At 37.7% G+C, this 21,591-nt stretch overlaps 2 protein-coding genes across 6 annotated transcripts in view; one reads left to right on the forward strand and one right to left on the reverse strand.

Annotated features, from left to right (window-relative positions):
• Positions 1-21,591, reverse strand: part of ascc3 (activating signal cointegrator 1 complex subunit 3) — a 155,610-nt gene that overhangs the window by 86,643 nt on the left and 47,376 nt on the right. The gene's annotated exons all lie outside the window — the stretch shown is intronic.
• grik2 (glutamate receptor, ionotropic, kainate 2) overlaps positions 1-21,591 on the forward strand; it is a 91,177-nt gene that overhangs the window by 54,658 nt on the left and 14,928 nt on the right. For all 3 annotated transcript variants that reach the window (XM_088386275.1, XM_088386277.1, XM_088386276.1), the window contains 8 exons: positions 1,704-1,847; positions 2,737-2,844; positions 4,892-5,005; positions 7,706-7,912; positions 9,723-9,946; positions 13,610-13,728; positions 17,323-17,540; positions 20,928-21,153. In XM_088386275.1, the coding sequence (XP_088242401.1) occupies positions 1,704-1,847; positions 2,737-2,844; positions 4,892-5,005; positions 7,706-7,912; positions 9,723-9,946; positions 13,610-13,728; positions 17,323-17,540; positions 20,928-21,153 (1,360 nt within the window). The remainder of the gene's footprint in view (positions 1-1,703; positions 1,848-2,736; positions 2,845-4,891; positions 5,006-7,705; positions 7,913-9,722; positions 9,947-13,609; positions 13,729-17,322; positions 17,541-20,927; positions 21,154-21,591) is intronic.

The raw sequence follows: 21,591 nt of genomic DNA on the forward strand, positions 1-21,591 counted from the left end.
TGCTTTTAGCTTTAATTTAATTCAGGACTGACATAATTGGTTTTAATGAGATGTTTATAGAGTGAAGTGTTAGTGTTGCTAAATCATTACTGAGACTGCCTGACGGGTTCCCGTGATGCTCGCACTGGGGACAAGCAGTGAGGCACACAGTCTTACTGCCAGAACTCCTCCAGCAGTACTCAATTTCATTTTCAGACAATGTTTAACACTGCTGAATACATTTGGCCGCCTGTTGTAATAAAATGATCTTGTTCGATCATGGGCATTCTGCTGTGTGATACAGAGTAATCTGAGATACACTATATTGCCAAAATTATTCACTTACATGTCTTTACATTACGTTCATTGTGTATTTTTTTTTTTTTTTTATGGCCGACCGTTTTTTTTTTTTTTTTATTGTTTTATTTTTTGGAAAAATGGCACTGCTATGTCACATGTTTTGCCCGTTTAAAAATGTGTCTGGGAATCCACAGCAATCAATTTTGCTCATCCCGTATCCCGGCATTGTGTCACTACCATCCTGTTTTGTCCACAATGGCTTCTCACAGGGTGTAAATGTAAAGACAAAAGTAGGTACCAAAATCTGATTAATCATCTTGAAAGAATTTTCACATCCTTCCTTTCTTCCGAAACAAGTACAAAAAAATTATACTGCGAGTAAAGATGCCAAGCGCAGTTGGACATAGTGAAATTGCTTCTCGTACATTATAATTGTAATACCAATCATCAGTCTCACTTATCTGTTCCTCTTAAACTGCAATCAAATGTTATGTTATTCAAATGCTCACAATTTATTACCGTCTGCAGTGACGCAGTGGACTTCCTACAACATGTGTTATTTGCAGCAAACAAGCACCTTCAGCTGCACCCATGTAATGATTGAACAAGTGATTTATTTCATTGTATTCCCCTGGCGGGTCGGTCAGTGTTTTCCATAACACCCGAGGACATTATTTCTATACAACAACCATTGCAAAATGTTCAGACTGCTTTTCAATCAAGCGAAACAAACATAAGTGGAACAAAGTGTTTGGATTGATAATTAACTTGAGGGTTGGTTGATTTAATACCTTACTGTGTATAGTTGAGCTGTTTTCTATGAGGGGCTGTTAGGGACATAATTCTGAATTACCATTCACACACGCATATGAAGCAAAACACATTCACACACACCATAGGAAAAAAATCACAAGTGAAACAAGTGAAAGCATTTTACTTGTGTGTGAGAGAGCATTTCAGTTGTCTGTGTGTGAGAACACAACATTTTATTTGTATGTATAAAAGCAGTTCTCTTGTGTGTGAGGTTTTAACTATGATGTGTGAATGTGTTTTGTTTCATACGTGTGTGTGAATAGTAATTCTGAATTATGTCTATAATAATTATGTCTGAATAATTAGTATGTCTGAATAATCTATAATGGGGGCATCATGTTTCCTTTGCTCATGTATTGGCTTAGTTCAATTGTTTATTATTTTAGAATACTGGTTGCCTTTTAGACCGATAAATTATTCTAATTTTTTCTTCAAAAACATAGTATAGCCATCAATACAGTCATATAGCCATTTGTACATGTAATTTCTAGTCAGTGACACTGGTCTACCTTTTTGTTAATTTTTCTTTTTTTTTTTTCTTTTGACTGATTTCATCTGCCAATCCACGCCGATTTCATGTTAATGATGGTCAATTTCCTCTCCTCTTGCAGACAGATGCTGCCCTAATGTACGATGCTGTGCACGTGGTGGCCGTAGCTGTGCAGCAGTCACAGCAGATCACTGTCAGCTCATTACAGTGTAACCGACATAAGCCTTGGCGCTTTGGGAACCGCTTCATGGCCCTCATCAAAGAGGTAGGTGTTTCTTCATCTGCTCCCTGTTCTCTCGTACATGCTTTTAGGAATGCAGGTGGAGACTGAATTTGAATGAGGTTGAGGCAGAATGTAATAGTGTATCAGACGATGAATGAATGCTATCACTGTACATTTATCACATTTTCAATAAGTGTATCCCAGTGGCACAGAGGGAGAAAACAATCTTGAGTTTTTTTCATCTTAATCAGAAATCAGAAAAGTATAACAGAACAAATGAAAATTGTGAAAACTCACCAGTGTTAGTTTTGCAATGAGGCTAAACCTTGAATTCTGTGTGAAAAGCTGATTATTATGCAATATACTTTTTTTTTTTTTAACATATTATCATTATTAATATTCACACAACTGTACACAAATTCAGAAGCGCAAGCGCGATAGATGTCTATGTGTGCAACTGGCCCAATTATTTGAGAGCCATAGCAAGATGACAAGAATGACTAGTGGGTGCAATTCTGTAGATGATGCAGTTTCACAAACACCTGCATGTTGCGAGAAGTGAACATGTGTTCAGCTTACCAGACAAGCACTTAAAAGTGCATTGAAGTACATTCAGGTTTCATTTTCTGCTTTCCCTGGCAAATTTTATGCATGTTACATGAATAACAATGTTAAGCATTAACCCATCCTTGATGGGGAAAATGCATTGTCTTGTGAAATAAATGTAATTTTTTTCCATGTATCCCCTATACTTGAAACAGGCCATATTATAGCGAACTGGGTAGTGTGTACATACTTAGTATATATCCTCAAGGATGACATGATTGGCATGTCTCTGTTTTCCCACAGACACATACAATATTTCACTAGCACATTAAAGCTTGATGTCATATCAAATGTTCTGTCTTGTTTTATTTAATTTTGTCTTTAGGCCCACTGGGATGGCCTGACTGGGAGAATAACTTTCAACCGAACCAATGGCTTGAGGACAGACTTCGACCTTGATGTTATCAGTCTGAAGGAGGAGGGGCTAGAGAAGGTTATGTCCCTCTCGTTTTATATGCACATTCATATATCGGACGGGTAAATAATCAGTAAGCAGAGCTTCATGTTAATGCACAAAATTTGACAACTTAGAAACAGTCTGGAGAACTTGGTATAAACTATGAGTTGGGAAAAAAAAAAAAAAACAGAATGCACAAACGAATACTCCCTCCCTGTTGCAGGGAGATATGGGATGAAACTACGCCTCAATGACAGCAATTAATTGTAAATGAAAATAAATTTGAGGCCGCTATCCAGGAATAATGTCAGGCTAAGACAGAATGCACAGTGAGCAAGAGCAAAGTTAACAATAATTTTTCAGTTCATTTTCAGTTTTTCAAGTTCTCAAAAGCAAAACACAAAACAATCAATGACTTTCTACATAAATGTGGAGATTAATTACGATGTCCACTGAGAGGATCAGGTTGAGTTAGTCCCTAGAATTATCTAACGGATAATTCTATTTATTAAGATCCTGACTATCAACAGACCGTGCGCTAACATATTATGATAATATATACAAATGAAACTAAAATAAAAATAAAAACCTAACATTTCAGCATCCCCAGTGCCATCAGTGCTCGACCTCCGGCCCGTGTGTGCATGCACCTCTATGAATAATTTAGTCCATTATTAAAACCCCCTTCAGAAGCCCTCCAGCCTCATGAAGTCTGAATTAAAGAGTTGATTTGCAATTACAAAGCCTATCTCGAGTCAGTCAAATACGAAGAGCCCTGAGGGAATTATGGCGGATGTGAGCTGGAGTATTTGTCATGATGCCATTGGCACATTGGTTGGACACCACATGGGGCTAGTGATGAGAGAAAATTCTGTTTTCCAGAAAGGGCATTGTAGACCTTAAGATATGTTTCACAGCCGCACAAGTCTTTTTTTCTCATTTTATCTTTATCATTCTAACCTTTTTCCTTGAACACCCACCCAAAAGACCGTGAGGCCAATTTAGCTCCAACAAATCTTTAATGTTGCTCCCTGTGGGACACTATATGTCAGTGTGACATACCGTCAACTGCACCCCCCGGCTTCAACAAATTTTCAAATTTGTAACTCTCTTAAGGTGTTTCCACACTACTCTAAGCACAGCACAGACTGGCATCGAACAACCCATTTGTTATGTATATGCTTGGGAGCAAGGGGCGATGGCATACGCCAAGGATGGTGGAGCGCGGATGGGTGCTTGCCCTCGCAAATGGAAAAAGGAGTGAAAACAGCATGAAAGACAGAGTGAAGGAAACACTTATTAATGTGGCTGTTCTCGTGAATTGAGATATACTAGAAAACAAGACGGATGCCGTACGGTGATATGGGAGCTCTTCACTACTTTGGATGTACCAATTTTTTTACTGCTAGATATGTGTGATTTTAGCATTTTAAAATCAAATATGGCATATCAAATAGGGTGTCAAACTGCTCCCTGCAGCCAGATGTACTCCTCAAATCAGTTTCAATGGAGCAGTAGGTCATGAATGAGTCTAATCTCCCCTGAGATTCTACCATGTCGCGAGGATCAGATGTACCCATACCATTCTTCTATGGTAGCTGCTGCCCATCATTTTACATTTTGTTGTTGTTGAAGAAACGCTGACAAACATATTGAGATGTTGCATCCTACCTTTTGATCCAAACCAGCCGAATAAGGCACAAGGATAAAAAAAAACAACCAACAATTTCTTGTTCAGTCACTTAGCAACCAGGCCAAATTTTGTAGGGCTCCGCAGGGCCCAACCACATCACCCTGCAGTGGGTGCCACGCAAACTAAGTGGAGTGAATGCATGAATCTTTGAAAAAAGAAAAGTGAATCTTTTTAAAAATTAAAAATCAATAACCTACCGACATGCACTTGAATTTTAAATTTTTGCATTATACAGTCACTGTGTAATTTAAACAACACACAAACCAAGAGAATTTTATCATTTATGTGTGTGCTCCTTTGCTTCCCTTACAGTTGTGAAGTTCTTAATGTAAGGTTTTACACAACCAGACCCAGATAATGAATGAATGAATGGCTTTCTATATTTTTTAGATTGGCACATGGGACCCTCCAAGTGGCCTGAACATGACGGACAACCAGAGAGGGAAGACAACTAACGTATCGGATTCTTTATCCAACCGATCCCTCGTCATTTCAACTATACTGGTAAATGAATGTTGTGCTTTTTCTCTGTTATGATCAGGGCTGGTCCTTGCTGATGTGGTGCCCTCGTGAGATTTTATAATGCCCCCCCAGCGACGATTTACCGACACTTGGTCAAGTCGAGGGTGGGGGGTATACTGGAAAGAGGCGAGCCTGCCATGTGTCAGTGAAATGAATGTCTTCGTTTTGTCACCCAAGCAGACGCTATAGTCGGTTTTCAGTTTTATAAGAGAGCATTTGATGAGTTCACTGACAGCTGACGCAAGGATTTAGGTTGTTTGTCAGCTAGCAATAGCAAATGCCATTCAGATGGGAGTCATAGCACTTGTGCTTTTGTTATATTTGAGGATAGGCTTACTTGCATATTTTGCAAGTGACCATGCTACTGGCCACATTTTTGTCAAATATTCCCATGCACTTGAGGAGGCATTTGGAGTTTGCTGCACCTACCAACCACCAACTAATTTCAGCAAGTCATAAATAAATGTCATAAATAACGAAACATGATTGGCAATTTTTCAGCTTGAAGTTAAAATTGTCATTGTACAGTGGTAAAGTCGACATGAATTTGTTGGTTCAACCTTTCATTGGTCGCTTTGGAATAAGGAAAAACTTCCCACCTATGACATTTTAACAACATGGGAATGTAAATCTAAACCTCTCAGTCAGTCATGATGAGACATTTACCCATTCTATTCCTGTTCTCATCCATTACATTAGAGTCTAGGGACAGAGCATGCATATTTTTGAAAAATCAATTAGCCTACTGTCTGTCCTTAAACCTAAGCACGGTCGGGATTCTAGTACTAATAATAATTAACCAAATTAATCTTCAAATTCATCTTTGTCACTCTCCTGTTTTTGGGTAAGTCAACCTCATCCTTTTCCTCCAAAACCATTTTATCCACAAACATTTTCTTTAACTCCTAAGACACATCTTACTAACAGTATCTATGAAGTATTTTGAATCTTCATTTATTCCCAGAAGTAGGGCATTGTGACACCTATGCCAAAACAGTGAAATAAAAAAGTTTATAATAACAGTCAAAATAAAACCAAATACCTTCATTGGTGATTGATTACGCAATAATACCGTATGTAAAAGTAAACAATATTCCCTGTGCAGATAGATTTACTATGTACTGTAAATATATATATATTCTGTGTTAATTTTGATTATTTAGTATGTATTTGTGTACAACAAAAATGATGACGGCAAAATATTTCTTTCCATCAAGGAAGCACATCTCTATTCAGAATATGTCCACTATTTAACTAAGCTATGCCCTGTGCCATTTAATAGTCCCACAGCAGTCATCTGGTCATAAAAACAAAAAGTATGCAACGCTCAAGTCTGACAGTGTGCATGATATGCAAATGAAATCTCGCCGAATATAATGTGTAGTTAGTTATTGGGAAATCAAAACATAAAAGACCCTGAGCCATGACAGAGCTCATGCAAAAACGTCATTATTTGATTGCTTTTCCACTTGAAAAATCACCCAATGCCTTCACTTAGGCTGCCTTTAACTCTGAGAGCAGTTGCTGGGGATGCTGCTATCCAATTCAGCAGATGATACACAGTGCTCTCAAATTGCCAGTTGACTGCCTCAATACAATAAAGGAAATCGGCTTGGTAATCAAGTTTCAAGTTCAGTGAAAATTGAATGATTTTTTATGGCTTTGGTTTCCATCTATTAATTTGACAGCCATATTGTGGTACTGTTTCGTACGAGATCTTGCATGGTGCCAAGAAGCATTCAATTATATTATTTTATATATTATTATTTAGGTCGTAAATTTTGGTATTAGAGTCGTTATTATTTCACCGTAATAAGATGAGGGCTAAGTGCATTCTCAGTTTTTGAAATAAAATATCAAGCTCTAGTTTTATCTATCTATCTATCTATCTATCTATCTATCTATCTATCTATCTATCTATCTATCTATCTATCTATCTATCTATCTATCTATCTATCTATCTATCTATCTATCTATCTATCTATCTATCTATCTATCCATCCATCCCTGTGTATGAGCTGCAGCTGACGAGGAGTGGGTATTCGTGTATAAATATAGTTTTTAAGCAGCTTTTTGTTATTTGCTAGGCAAGTGTAAAAATAGCAAACGCAAGTCAGTTGTGTGTTGTCATTTTTATCACAGGCTTTCTTCCCTTGTGAGCATGCTGTGAAGTGATTGGATTGCCACTATTAACAACTTTGTGGAAGTAATTGCCATATCAGGATCGAGTCATGGGGAGGTGTTTGATGGGTTGTGAACACCGAGGAAATCAGGGAGGGCTGACAATAATTGGGTTTGTTACATTTGATTGATGCGTACTTTCATGCAGCTTCTCCTCATGTTCACAGGGATTATGTACTATAAAACATGATGTAATTACTGTTAAGATCTTGGCCCGTCAACATTTTATGTACTTTAGAAATCACTACTGTAATGTGGTGAAACCTTATGAAATCGAGATTACACAGTGTGTAATAAAGACCATTCAGCCTCCATTTACACAAAAACTGTCTTGAGGGAGGTATCGTCAGATTGACCCACTTCAATACACACGATACACAGTAGTGGCATCTTAGCTTACAAGTTTGTTGTAATTCAATTTACTTGTGTATCAAATCAGTTTTCCCGATTTAAATGAATTAAAATGTCAGTTATCCTTGTTCTTTCTCCCATATTTCACAGGAGGAGCCATATGTGATGTTCAAGAAGTCTGATAAGCCTCTTTATGGGAATGACCGCTTTGAGGGCTACTGCATTGACCTGCTAAGAGAGCTCGCCAACATCTTGGGCTTCACCTATGAAATCCGCTTAGTGGAGGATGGAAAATATGGGGCCCAGGAAGAAAACACAGGCCTGTGGAATGGCATGGTTAAGGAATTAATGGACCATGTATGTCTTATTTATTTTCAGTAGCCACCAACCTACAGTATGTTATACAATTCAAAAAAAATAGATTGTTGGTTATAGAATGTTATTGAAAAAGTATTGTTGTGTAGGTTTTCACTTTAGTGTGGAGCATATAAATCTGTTCCCGATCAAATCAGACCATGAAGCAGGAGTCCCTTGTGCTCAGTCACTGACATGCACCACTGTGAAGAGTAGAGTTAGATTTATTAATATATTAAGATAGCCGGCCACTCAATTTGAAACCACTGACAGTTTATTTGAATTGTACAGTACGATGAATTATTGAAATTATTGTCCTCAACAGAGATTACTTGTTTTCACTTTTAGTGGTACAAGTTTCACCTCTTTAATCTCTTCTTTCAAACCAAAGTAGACATACTGTATTTTAATGATAAAAACTTAGAGCACTTTTCACTCATGCCAGACATCTGACAAACTGTGAGTGTGTTTCCTCTAGCACCAAAGTGTAATTGTTGATATATAACTTTAAAACAAACTACTCTTCATTCAATGGGATTGCTAATATTGACCAAACAAGTCAGATTTTAGTTGATCTGCTCTGAGAATCAGCACAATTGCGACATGAATTGTCAGACTGGTGAAATAAAGGTAACTGGTACCTACTGTATATATTTGAGAGGAAAGTGTTGCAAAGAGAGCATAGATCATGCCATGGGTTGTTTCCCCAGTAGGCCCTATTAAAACATACACAATCTGCTCGCAGTTACCGGTAATTGCTCCCAACAACATCCCAGTTCGGATAAATTGCATAGATAGAAAAATCGCGGCCACCGCACAGTCAATATCTGACCCATTAGAAGTAACACCCAATAGGTGTCAAGTACTTCTTAAATCGGACTTCTGCCCTTGATCAATATAGCTACCCTAGTGTACGTACGTATGTGTGTGTGTGTCACAGTAGCTATCGTATCGAAGCTTTATGATCCAAAAAAGCAAAACAAAGTAAATGAAAACTAAAAACTGCTTCCCCAAAATGCTAGGACTATATACACAGGTACTAATAGTAGGTGCACATAAGAAGGAGCTGATTGCTTGACAAAAACAAGGAGCAAACAAGAGGGACTGACAAAGGTGAACTGAATGACACATTAGGCAAAACTAAACAAAGAATAACATCAGCCTAAATCACCAAAAGGAACAAAGTAAACAGCCCCAAATGGAACCCAGGGCACGTCTCTTTGCCAACTCATCCACTTTTATAAAAAGAATTTCTGCTTGAGAGGTCCCCTTACTACATCTGAGAAGTAAAAAAAAAAAAAATGCTTTGTTCTTTATTTTCTAATAATAGCAACATCAAAGGTGTCTGAAAACACCAATGGACTTATTATAAGACAGTGCAGTGTCAAAATGTATTATAAATTACTACAGAACAGGAAGTTACTTTAATAATATCGCATTAGCACCTAATTGGTATTGTAAAGTAATGATTTTGACTGAATGTATTTGATGTTTACTGTAGAGTACTGCCGATAATCTACTGGTAAATAGTTATTTTACTCTAATGCTATAAAGTATTTATTTTACCAAACCATCCTCACTATTTTGATGATTTCAAGTGAATTGAGATGAAATGAAAATGTATTCTGCAGCTTTAATGACTGGTGAAATGGGGGCTTTAAATTTCCAGCATGCAGCGTGCTTTAAAAAAAAAAAAAAAAAAAAAGAACGTGGACAATGTGAAGATCCTGTTTTCTTAATTTGATTGCCTCTAAACATTTCCCGTGCCCTTAACATATGGCCTATCCTTCTTCCTTTTTATGTTTATTGACAGAGAGCTGATCTGGCAGTGGCGCCTCTTGCCATCACATACGTGCGTGAGAAGGTTATTGACTTCTCCAAGCCCTTCATGACATTGGGTATAAGTATACTCTACCGCAAGCCAAATGGGACCAACCCAGGGGTCTTCTCCTTCCTCAACCCCCTCTCGCCTGATATCTGGATGTATATTCTGCTGGCTTACTTGGGTGTCAGTTGTGTGCTGTTTGTCATAGCCAGGTAACATGTCACTACCAGCGATCACACATAAATCTTGCCTCAATGCTACCACTCAACAGTACATTTATGACTAACAGGCTACTCTCAGTAATTACAGAGGCAATTTCCTGAGCATGCTGAATTGGTGGAGCATCCACGAATTGACAAACTGATGGTCATGCATACAAACTCAGATGCTACATCATTGTCACGTTGTGTGTTTAACTCAATTTAACGATCACAATATGATCGGAAAATAAATTCTCTTTCAAAAATGTGGCACTAAGTGAGGTTGCAAGGTGGCCCGTTTCTGTACACAATGGTGACAGGAAGAAGACAAACTCATGCAACCAAACAAACAGAGAAGCAAAAAGCTTACACTGAGCTGGTACATATATATTAGGGTTGTGTGTATGTGTCAGAGAGTGACAGGAAAGTATTGAATGTTTGTGGGATGTTGTACTTCTCCCAACCTTTCCCTCATATTTCCCAGCATTTACTGTCTTTCTTTCTTTCTTTGCATCAAACATGTAAAAACAAAAGGAGCCAGAAAATGCGCTTCGTGACCCCAAAAATAATGGAGCAATGACATTGGAGACAGGTACTAATCAGAGCATTAGTCTTGTAGCTCATAATACTTGATTTCGGCAATGGAAACCCAGGGAGTATCATTGTAACAAGGCGAGCAACAAGGTGTCTTTCAATTCAAATTTGTGTTTTCAATTTACATTCATTGATGTGGCCTAATGTTATCTTAACCAGAATATGCCATTGGTCGATTAACTACATCCACAATGATTTACACCACTCACTACAATGTCAATCAAGTAACGTAGATAAATTGGAGTAAAACAGTGGTAAAGATGTATTATTTAAAGTGAGTCTTATTATATTGGCATTACATTTTAAATTTGGTTTTGGTGGGAGTGTCGCGGTACAAAGAAACTGACACTCATCTACTGTACTAGTGTTTCTTTTTTAGAATCTTCACATATCTACAAAATGTTAAAAAAATTGAGGGTGGGAACTGGGAATACTTTGTGGATTACGAACACAGACAGTAACATAGTTCCGTATTTGCGCCATTTTTGGGCAAATACTCAAAATACGCAAATACTCAGAACTCACAGTTCTAGACTGTGAGTAAAAGAAAACTGTTAACCCTAAAACTTTGAGTAGACATTGGCTCGCTTCCAGTCATGTCTCTACGGTTTTAATGTTAACACTTGTGTTTTCTGATGTTACTGGCATTATGATTACACAAAAAAATAAGGCAGCAACTGTCATCTAAGTTGGCACAGAATATGCAACTACTTTATATTGTACCACAATAAGTAAGCATTTTGGTAAGTGCATATACTCCTCTCTCCATAAGCCTTTTTACTCATACACAAATGCATGATGGGCAGTTGCATGCAGATGACAGTCTTAGAACATTTATTGAATGAAAGTCAGATACCCTATGATCATGTGACGAGGAAAAAAAAAAGAATTAAAAGTACGAATGAAACAAAAACACGAGGAATGTTGTCCTAGTCAGCGAGCTTAAACCAAGGGTGCATCGGTTGTGTACTTGTGAAGACTTGAGTAGGAAAATATCTTAAGATACATTTCGTACTGCACAGTGGGAAAGTTAACCAGACGAGAGCTTTTGCTATTTACAAAGAGACTCGTGTTCCTAAGAAGCACGTTTTCATGTAGGTTCCCATAAAGACCATGCTTGATGAGTTCACAGTAGTACTGTACTCTGCATTCTTCATATTGAGAAACAACCTTGGTTTGTACCGTTATTGATGTGATTGAAGGATCAAGTCCCAGCGCTCCCATGATCACAATAAAGACAAGTACTGTAGAAATGGAAGGATTTCATATTTGGTGGACACGATCAACACCCAACAATTTGATTTATTTTCTACACTGTACTAGTGACCACCTTCTAGTTAGTAGCAGCAACACACTGTGTTGATCAAAGTTAGTCAATGTGTCAAATTATTGAGAAGAATGGCAAAACTAAATTTCAATCCTACCACTAATGTGCGTTGTACTATGTTACAATATAAAATATATGAATAAAATCAATACAATGCAATACATTGCAAAATTGTGGTCTCACTCATATTGAGACACCTTGTCTTGTGACAAAGCAAAAGGAGTTTTTTTTTTTATTAACAATGATGATTCATCTACCTTGACATTTCTGCGAGATGACCCTGCCCCCATGAAAAGATAAAAGATGGACATTCCTCACATATTACAACTCATTTCTTTCCATCCTTGCTTATCTGACCTTGCACAAAATATCTTTCACTGCGCAGCAGATGACCTAAGATAATGCAAGGACAGTTTAATTGAAATGACAACAGAGTAGATAAACAGTGTCACAACGAAAGAAGGGTCTAGCTTTGTTGCCTCCTATAAATGACATTGGTTTGAACACTTTTGGGGGGATAAAACCGACAATGGCAACAGCAAAACAGTCCATTCTTAGTCAAGCCTATGCATGGTGCACATGACAACTTTACTCATCCATTGTCATGCCATGAGGTAATTGTCTGTTTGCAACATGATGAGGAGAAAGCATGCTGACATTTGCGTGAGGAATTGGGTCACATAACAAGTGGGCGCAGTTCAGATCATGTCAGTTTGGCTCTGCAGATTGACAAGGAAGCAAATCTTCTGCAAATTGAGCAGATTTAACTAAAACTAAGGAACGTAGAAATCATCTACATAGACATTCAGAGAACATTGAACTCCATTCGAGTCGTCACTGACTGTGAGTGTTGCGGGGTGAAAAGAAAGCTCAGCAAACACCATTTGCACACCATGATGGGTTATCGTTCGGGTAATATAGTTTCATGAATGCAAACCTGCATGTTCTTGTTTTATGGAGTCAATTGCAGAATGTTTAATTTGAATTAAAATGCAAAGTAAAAGGCCCGAAGTGAGACAAGTATACGCCATGCATAAAAATGTGATTTATCTAATCCACGTCTGTTAAGCTGCTAGAGTCTAGCTTAGACTTTCACTCCCCAGAACAAATCAGACTTGGTTAGTATATTTAATTGTAAACCAATCAACCTTTGCTAATGTAGTGTCACTTTTATTCAGCATGAATTAATGAGAAATTTATCTGCTTGCGGACCGTGTCAAGTGGTGAAACCACAAAGGCCAAAATTGGAATAATGTGAATGAACAGTTAGAGCTGCAGGTTATTAATATTCTTCCAGTATGACGATAAATTCATTTTCTGAACCCAATCATTAAATTAGTTAGAGACTTGTTAGAGTTAGACTTGGCTCTGACATGAGCCTGCTCATATGAAGAGTATCAATTCAAACCTGCTACCAATTTTACATTGTATTAGGATGGAGATGTGCAGTTTTTAGAAAGATTTACCAATTGAGTTATTTGCGCACACTGTTCTTCTCAAATCTCAAAGCAATTTGTATAAAATGCATTTGATTTATTCAACATAACAGTAGCCTTGCAATCAGGTATTTGTCAAGTCTTTAAGTGAACTCAAGTTATGACAGCAAAATATTTATGTAGGGATTCATCACTGAAAGTGACTAATTGTTTTGTCTTTTCTCGTCTTCCGTAGGTATGATGACCTTAAAACCTTTTTCAAATTTGTCTTCATGCAACTACATTAAATCTGTGTGTGTTCTTTGTCGATATTCACAGGTTTAGTCCCTACGAGTGGTATAACCCTCACCCTTGCAACCCTGACTCGGATGTAGTGGAAAACAATTTCACCCTGCTAAATAGTTTCTGGTTCGGAGTTGGAGCTCTCATGCAGCAAGGTAGACGCCTTTGCCTGCCCCTTTTTCCTAGCACAGTTCCCACTTTTTGCTGGGGGTCACTTGTCTCAGGCCCATGACCATGCATGGGGGCCTCTGTGCATGTAGTTAGACAGTTCACTGGTAATGGGTCGGAACATGCTATGTTTTTTTTTTTTCATAATGTAAATGATTATTCTGCATGTTCTGTGTCTCCCTGCCCTTAATTTATTTAGATAATCTGAACAGGTAAGTACACCCATAATGAGTAAGGTTAACTGAGGTGACTCACCCTGCCTGTTTGATACTCTACTCTCAGTTTGTACCATATCTTCTCACCTAGTTGACAACTTTAAAATGTGTAAGGTGCCACTGTTAATACTTAAATGTTGAATGTTATGACCATAAAACACGGAAGATGCATGTAAGAAAACGACTTAATGAGGCAGCATGGTAATGTAGTGTTTAGCATGTTGGCCTCACAGTCAAGAGATACAGGTTCCTCTTCACTCGAATCAACCAGCTAAGCTCAGCTCAATAAGCTACAGCTCACCCGTGACCCTCATGAGGATGAGTTGCAGAGAAAAAAAAAATTGATGGATTTTCAAATGAGGATTTTTTTCTATGCTTAAGACACAGATATGCGTATGGGCTACATGGCCTGCAATGCATGATCTTTATGCTTGCCTTTTGTTCCGTTATAAGAATGAAGCACACACTGAATTAATAGCTATGACATGTTGGTTTCTATTTCAAGTGATATTGAGTTATGTACAGATATGTATTCTTTTCCTTTGAATGAAGTTGCACATAACGTTTATCTATAGCTCATGCAACAAGAAAAAGTTATGACAAAATCTCTAACTATATATACAGTAGTTGCAGAAACAGTATCTTACGTTAAATGGTGAATTACAGTGCATGATTTACATATTGAACTTGGACCGCATTGATCAGGTGTGGATTATCTAAAATACAAAATTACGATTATTTGAAGTAACTAGTTTCATTAAAATAACCAATGTGTGTGTAACGTGCAAGTGTTTTAAATGATGTGCCTAAAATGTTGACTTTATGGTATACCATACAAATTGACTAGGAAAAAAATCCATTTAGGTGGCACCATTAAAACATGGCATCAATGAGACAACGCCTCCTATAGAGGCATTTAGCAAAGTCAAATTAGCTGCATAGCACACGATGGATATCAAGAGTGTACAAACCCCTGTTAAAATTGTAAAATGTGATCGATATAAATCCTTTTTTTTTTGTTGTTCATTATTAATGGAAATTTCAACCTGCACAACTCATTTGAAAATAAATCATATCACGACCCTGGGAAAGCACAAATTAATAACTGAGATAATTAGCTTTAACAAGTGTCTATCATCATCTTGTTCACAATTACCCAGTCACATTCAAACTCATGTTAAATGGGAGTCAGCACACACCTGCCACCATTTAAAATGCCTCTGATACACCGAGAATAAAGTTCAGATGTTCTAGTACTCTTTTCCTTGTTGAATATAGTTTCTCGGATCTGAAACCTAAATGTTGTCAGTGTACAAAAAACCCCCAAAGGAATTGGCCTAGATGTTCCAATATTTTTGGAGTGGACTGTATATAGTACATGTATTTAAACAGGGGTGTGTAGACTTTTTATATCCACTATATACTGTTTTTGTGTAGCCAATATGATTCAGCTGGTTGAGAAGATGTGGCATCTGGCCCGAAGGCTGCTCGATTAGATTCAAGGACCAGACGTCTGTTTAGCACTAGGCTGGATAACAATGTAGAGAGGCTCCCCTGCCCGGTGGCTTGCACCACCCCCAGAAAATTGTGGGAAGTGCTGTTTGCTCATGACGTTACCTTGGGTACATGACAGTCAGCCCCAACCAGGCTCAACAAATCTCATGGATCGTCTTTTTTTTTTTTCTGTGCCAGTTACTGCAGAATGGTAAGACTGCTCTTTATAATAAAATGTTGAATTTTAAAGGAACAAACATCCTTTAGCTGGACATCACAAATATATTGAATTGTGAAATGTTTTTTTTTACCCTGATTTAATACACATTGGCCTGATTTATAATGATCCCAAATAGCAGGCAAAAAATTGGTTGTCACTCAACAGATTGCATGCACAATTGGCGGGCATGTTGCACATGACCTACTATGATTGTAAACTTTTTCTAAGGTTCTAAATAGCAGGTGCTAAATGTGCATATTCAATCGCAATAATAGATGACATGTGCTGTAAGCAACAGGTGTATTTAAAAGAGGGATTTACGCTCTAGGTAGGTCTGATGCTTTTTTTTTTTTTTCCCCCCTTGCAAAAGAAACTGCTCAGCACATTTGGACAGAAAATTGGTGGACCCGGTTGTTAAATTGCCAGTTTATACAAAGGCAAACCTTTAGTAAATCAGGCCAAAAGTGTGTATTTGCGATTATTCCATGCATCATTTGGAAATGCATGCTGGACCTTCAATTATTCCCCCTAATATTAACCATCTTGTCCTCCCGTATTGGAAATGCTGTTCCCTTGTTCTCTAGTTACATTAGTTAAAATAATTCCCATCGCAATCAGTTTACTGATGAGATTATGATTATTACAAATACAGGCTGACCCAAAATGATTGCAACCCATACGACGGCTGATATAATTATAATTAAAAATGCTCTTTCTCGCTTTCTGTCTTTCTTTTTTTTTTTTGGATTATTTGAAAGGAAGGGATCACAAAAGGAACCTTTAGCTTTTTCTGTAAATATCTTGGAGAGTTGCGCTACTCAGGTCTTACCCCCTGGTCTTACAATAACATTAATTATCAAATAAAATTAATGTGTTATAAATAAAACAATTCAATCATCAGTTGTAGAAATGGCAGCCACATACGTGTGGTCTGCAATCATTTTGGTTCACCGCCACATAGTATACAACATCCTGTTCATGTCGATTTTTTTGATATACCAATATAGCTATAGTTAACTAAACTTTACATTTTAATCCGATTGAATAAAAGGTTATTTTCCCAGTTCTATAGCAGTGGGTTAGCACTGCATTTTCCTCCCTGAATGCAGATTGAGTTTCTCACAGAGGGAGTGGCGCACACAGTTCTTAATCCCTTCTTTATGGCTCTTTATCAGGCATGAATGACTGTCTGAAATCCCAGCTTTCAATTTCTTAGGTTGCTTGGGTAAAACAGATTATATAGTACTCAGGCTCCTTTTCTCTTTTCAAATGAGCAACTTTACTCCCACGCATACGGTAGACTTGTATGTTTAACAAGAAAATGCAAGGATTTTGCCTAAAAGATGGTATACATGGTTTTGGTGGCCAATCAATTAAAATAGCAAACTATGATGCATACTGTACATACAAATAGAAATCACAGTTTGGTTTAATATTGAGCCACCTCTGTGTCTCAACAAAAAGATAATTTTGAGATGACTACCTGGTGCACCATAAAAGTCGTGTGCATAACTAAGTGTATCTTTGTTGAAATATGAGCCTAGTGGCAGGTGCATAGGCCCAGCCTGGTCTCCGCTATCCAGGATGCTGGCCCTCTCTCTCATCTACAGCTCATCTCGGTCTCATGACCTTCCTTTGCTCCTCTCACTCAGGATCTGAGCTCATGCCGAAAGCCCTCTCCACCAGAATTGTCGGAGGCATCTGGTGGTTTTTTACTCTCATCATCATTTCCTCCTACACGGCAAACCTTGCAGCCTTCCTCACTGTGGAGAGGATGGAGTCGCCTATTGACTCCGCTGATGACCTGGCCAAGCAGACCAAGATAGAGTATGGAGTGGTAGAAGATGGCGCGACGATGACTTTCTTTAAGGTCAGTGATATCCATAATATACAGTATATTTACTTATATCCTCCAGGAATTAAAGTTTCTAAACAGTCTATTTTACATCACTTATTAAAATTCAAGGATGTAAAGATGTTTTCAAAGTTTGCCAAAGTTTAACAAAATGATATACATAAATGTGTACATGTGCCTTAATACAACACTTTGACATGTGCCTGAATTGGCAACAATAATTATTATTATTATTATAATGTGGGTGTGATTTGGCCATCTTTGTGGCCGGCAGTCAGTGCACAGGCAATGATAGCATTTCAATTAGGCACAGAAAAATATCTTGAAACTGATAAAGATAAATATTGAAATTAAATAGAATAAATCAAAGATAATCAGTACAGTAACAAAACAATTTCAAGTAAACATTGAATTATTTTTTCATGTTAGATGTAGAAATCAGGTGAATATTAATGAAGCCTGCCAAATGCAGAGGATAACAGCTCTTAAAAACACACAGTTATAATGATAGTTAGCGTAGCGGCTCTATTCCTAAACAATATGCACAGAGATCACAAGTCACATCTCGGAATAACATTTACAAAATACTTGCTGTTTAGGTAATTACTGACTCGTGCTGGAAAAATAGTATAATGGTGGCTAATTATGTAAATGTCTGCCTGGGAAGCATAGAAGCGTTTCACTCGTCTCCCGAGTAGAACTCCCTGTGGACCTCTTCCACAACAACACTGAATAATTTAATAGCAAACACCCACTGCTATAGACACTTGGTTGTTAGCTAATAAAATCATATCTTGTTAAAGGGCGGGTTGGATTTCTACCTCGTGGGTATAATTGGGAGATGCCGGTTACGCTGTGAAACAGAAACCCTCTTCTTGGCCATGTCTCCAAATTTTTAGTCTATGAATGCAGATCGTTTTGCTTGTGTAAGAAAATGACATATATATTCATTCATTCATTTTCTAAACGGTAGGCGTGGTACACCCTTAACTGGTCGCCAAGCCAATCGCAGGGCACATGTAGATGAACAACCATTCACACTCACAATCACGGACAATTTGGAGTGGTCAACCGGCCTGTTTTTGAAATGTGGGAGGAAACTGGAGTACCCAGAGGAAACCCACGCTGGCACGGGGAGAACGTGCAAACCCCACACAGTACACACTTGGAATAATTCAAGAGTCGAAATTGAACCCTACACCTCTGAACTGTGAGGCGGACGGGCTAAGCAGTATACCACGGTGCATATAAATAATATGCTATATGCATTGAAAATCACAATGAAAAATAAGTGGTTAGGATTTAATTAAGATGTATATTTAAAAAAGCTTGCAAGAAGAAATTATCCATTGCAGTAAACATTTTTAACATCTCACTTTGTGTCACATTAATGTAGTTGTATTTTGCTGACTATTAATATTCCTAACTATTATCATTTAAATTTTATTCCACATTAGGTAAAACATCCACCTCAGTGGGTACAAGAATAAATCCATTTACAAAATTGGTTCTAAATCTTATCTGCAGCTCTGACAGTCAACTCTTATGCCGCTTGAGTATTCAAGGCTCAAATGTGACTGCATATACGACGCCTTTCTATTATAGCCATTTAGCGACTTCCCTGTACCGTGTCTGTACAACAGGGCCATGAGAGAGGTCTGTATAAAAGAATTTAAAAAAGATGTTATTTTTGCAGCCAAAAACCACGCACGATCTCCCTCCACTCTCTGGATTCTTTTGATTAAGGTCCTTTGAAAAATATGCAAAACATTTTGACAAGCAGCAAACAGAATCTTGACGACAAGGACAAGTGTGTGCCGTTGCACACAAATCAAAGCTACACACATCTATATATGCTGAATGCCCTAAACCACAGTCACTCTCATTCACTTCCCAAGGATGTATGCTTATAAACAGAACAAATGATGCTTCCACTATATATGCTCTTAAAATCACCTTGGAATAATTCAATTACCAAGACAGAATCTCACACAGGGGATAAAAATAATATAACGATCCAAGTAGCTGTCTTGACTCAATAACATTTGGATTCTGCCAAACCTTTGTGAAATCTGATCTGAGTTATAGCAAATAATCAAATGCTTACCTCACTCAGGCGAACTTCCTAAACCCCACTGAGCAGCCATGTCAAACCACGTTTAAAAAAAGGTAGTGGGTGTCTCATTGTTAACAAACCATTTACCCTTCTCAAACTCTTTTCACTAAGATTGCTGAGAAAGTGTTCTTAAAGCAATAAAAACTGAAATGAGTATAAAACCTAAACCAAATACTGCAGGTGGCAATGTCTCGTGTTGTGGTCAATTTGGCAACCTGAAGTCTCAAAAAGCATATTTTACTGTCACACAAACCATTATGAAGGGAGATGAACACTTAGTGTACATACCGTGCAGTCTGAATATGTGTTTAATGCACTCCGCAAAAAACTGAACTTAATCAGTTCTCATCACAAACAGCTCTTATTTAAGTACGAAATGATTTACGTTTTAACACTGTTGAACCGGTTGGAAAACTTGGATAGGACTAATGGTCCTGCATGGAGATTTAATTATGACCAAGTTTTGAATCTGATCAATTGATAATTAATACTTCAAATTCGATTCAATTTGTCTAAGAATTACTAGTATTCTATAGAATTACAATGTATTTTTGGAGCTAGGTTATCTTAATCTTTACCTTTCCTTTTCCAATATAGCAAATCTGTTGTAGTGTTTGGGTATACATATGTGGTGATGCACCTTTTCTGTCTGCCTCTTTTGCAATACAGGAATTATCTGTCTGTCCATGTATTCATAGCAACAGCTTTCTTCTTATCAGCAGTCAGAAGCTTGCATGCTCAATCTCCTGATTTGTCAAGGGTGACTCCAAAAGATTCTGATAGGCATTCCACAAATCACCCAGTTGATCTAAAATATCGACCAGCCACAAAAAGTCATTACACACCATAATGGCGGGTGGGACCTTGAAGATGTGACTTAATTAGGTTTCAAATGGCTTCAAACCTGCTGCTCAAGAAAGTGGTATTCCCTTGTACGTATTCATTCTGTGTGATAGCACGTACACAATTTGAAGCTCACTGCTTATGTTCAAGATGGTGCCACTAAAGGCAAATGATGGGAGCAGAACAAAATTCATGAAATATAATGACCAGTTAAAAACTGTTATCATAATTCCTTTCCAGAATCTACATATTTTATGACACTGAACATGAGCTCTCTTTATAGCGCCTTTACAATATCAATGTCAGTTCTGTCCTAAGTATTTTTATTTATTTATTTATTTATTACAAATTATTGCCTAATCTGAAGTGATGAATATATATAATTTATATCTTGATAAATATTTTGGGCTATATTTTCACAGTGTAATTGTGTCTTCTCACAGAAAACCAAGATCTCCACTTATGACAAAATGTGGGAATTCATGAGCAGTCGACGGCATACTGTGATGGTGAAGAATGTTGACGAAGGCATTCACAGAGTTCTCACCTCAGATTATGCTTTCCTCATGGAGTCGACAAGCATTGAATTTGCCACACAACGTAACTGCAACCTCACCCAGATTGGCGGCCTTATTGACTCACAAGCCTATGGGGTTGGCACTCCAATGGGTATGTACGCTGCTTTGCTGAATAATTTTTTTATAATTCGAAGAAATGAGTCCATGTTAACATAACCACTGATGCTACTATGCGGCTGTCGTTTCCTGTGTTGCACAAAATACAGTGTTAATGTTTGATAAAGACAAAGATGACCTATGCTTCCTTTGCATGGTTTACAATTGTGCACACACTGTACAGTCCTTTCTTGGTGAACTTCATTTCGTGTCTGTGGTTTTCAAAAATAAAATATGGTTGAAATATAAAAGGAGACATGGCGATGAGACTCCTCTGTGGGAGGGTAAATGCTTATCAAAGGTAGAGGAGGTTTTTGAGCTGTGCTTTGTCTGGTTCCTCATGTAGGACCTTACTGCCTTGGGTGACCCTGACAGGATTATAATGCCCTAGAAATACATATCTCCTCGGATAAAACCACTAAGATCAAGTGAA

This window comes from Syngnathus floridae, chromosome 10, assembly GCF_059516105.1.
Source record: "Syngnathus floridae isolate MCC-2025c chromosome 10, RoL_Sflo_1.0, whole genome shotgun sequence".
Lineage (NCBI taxonomy): Eukaryota > Metazoa > Chordata > Actinopteri > Syngnathiformes > Syngnathidae > Syngnathus > Syngnathus floridae.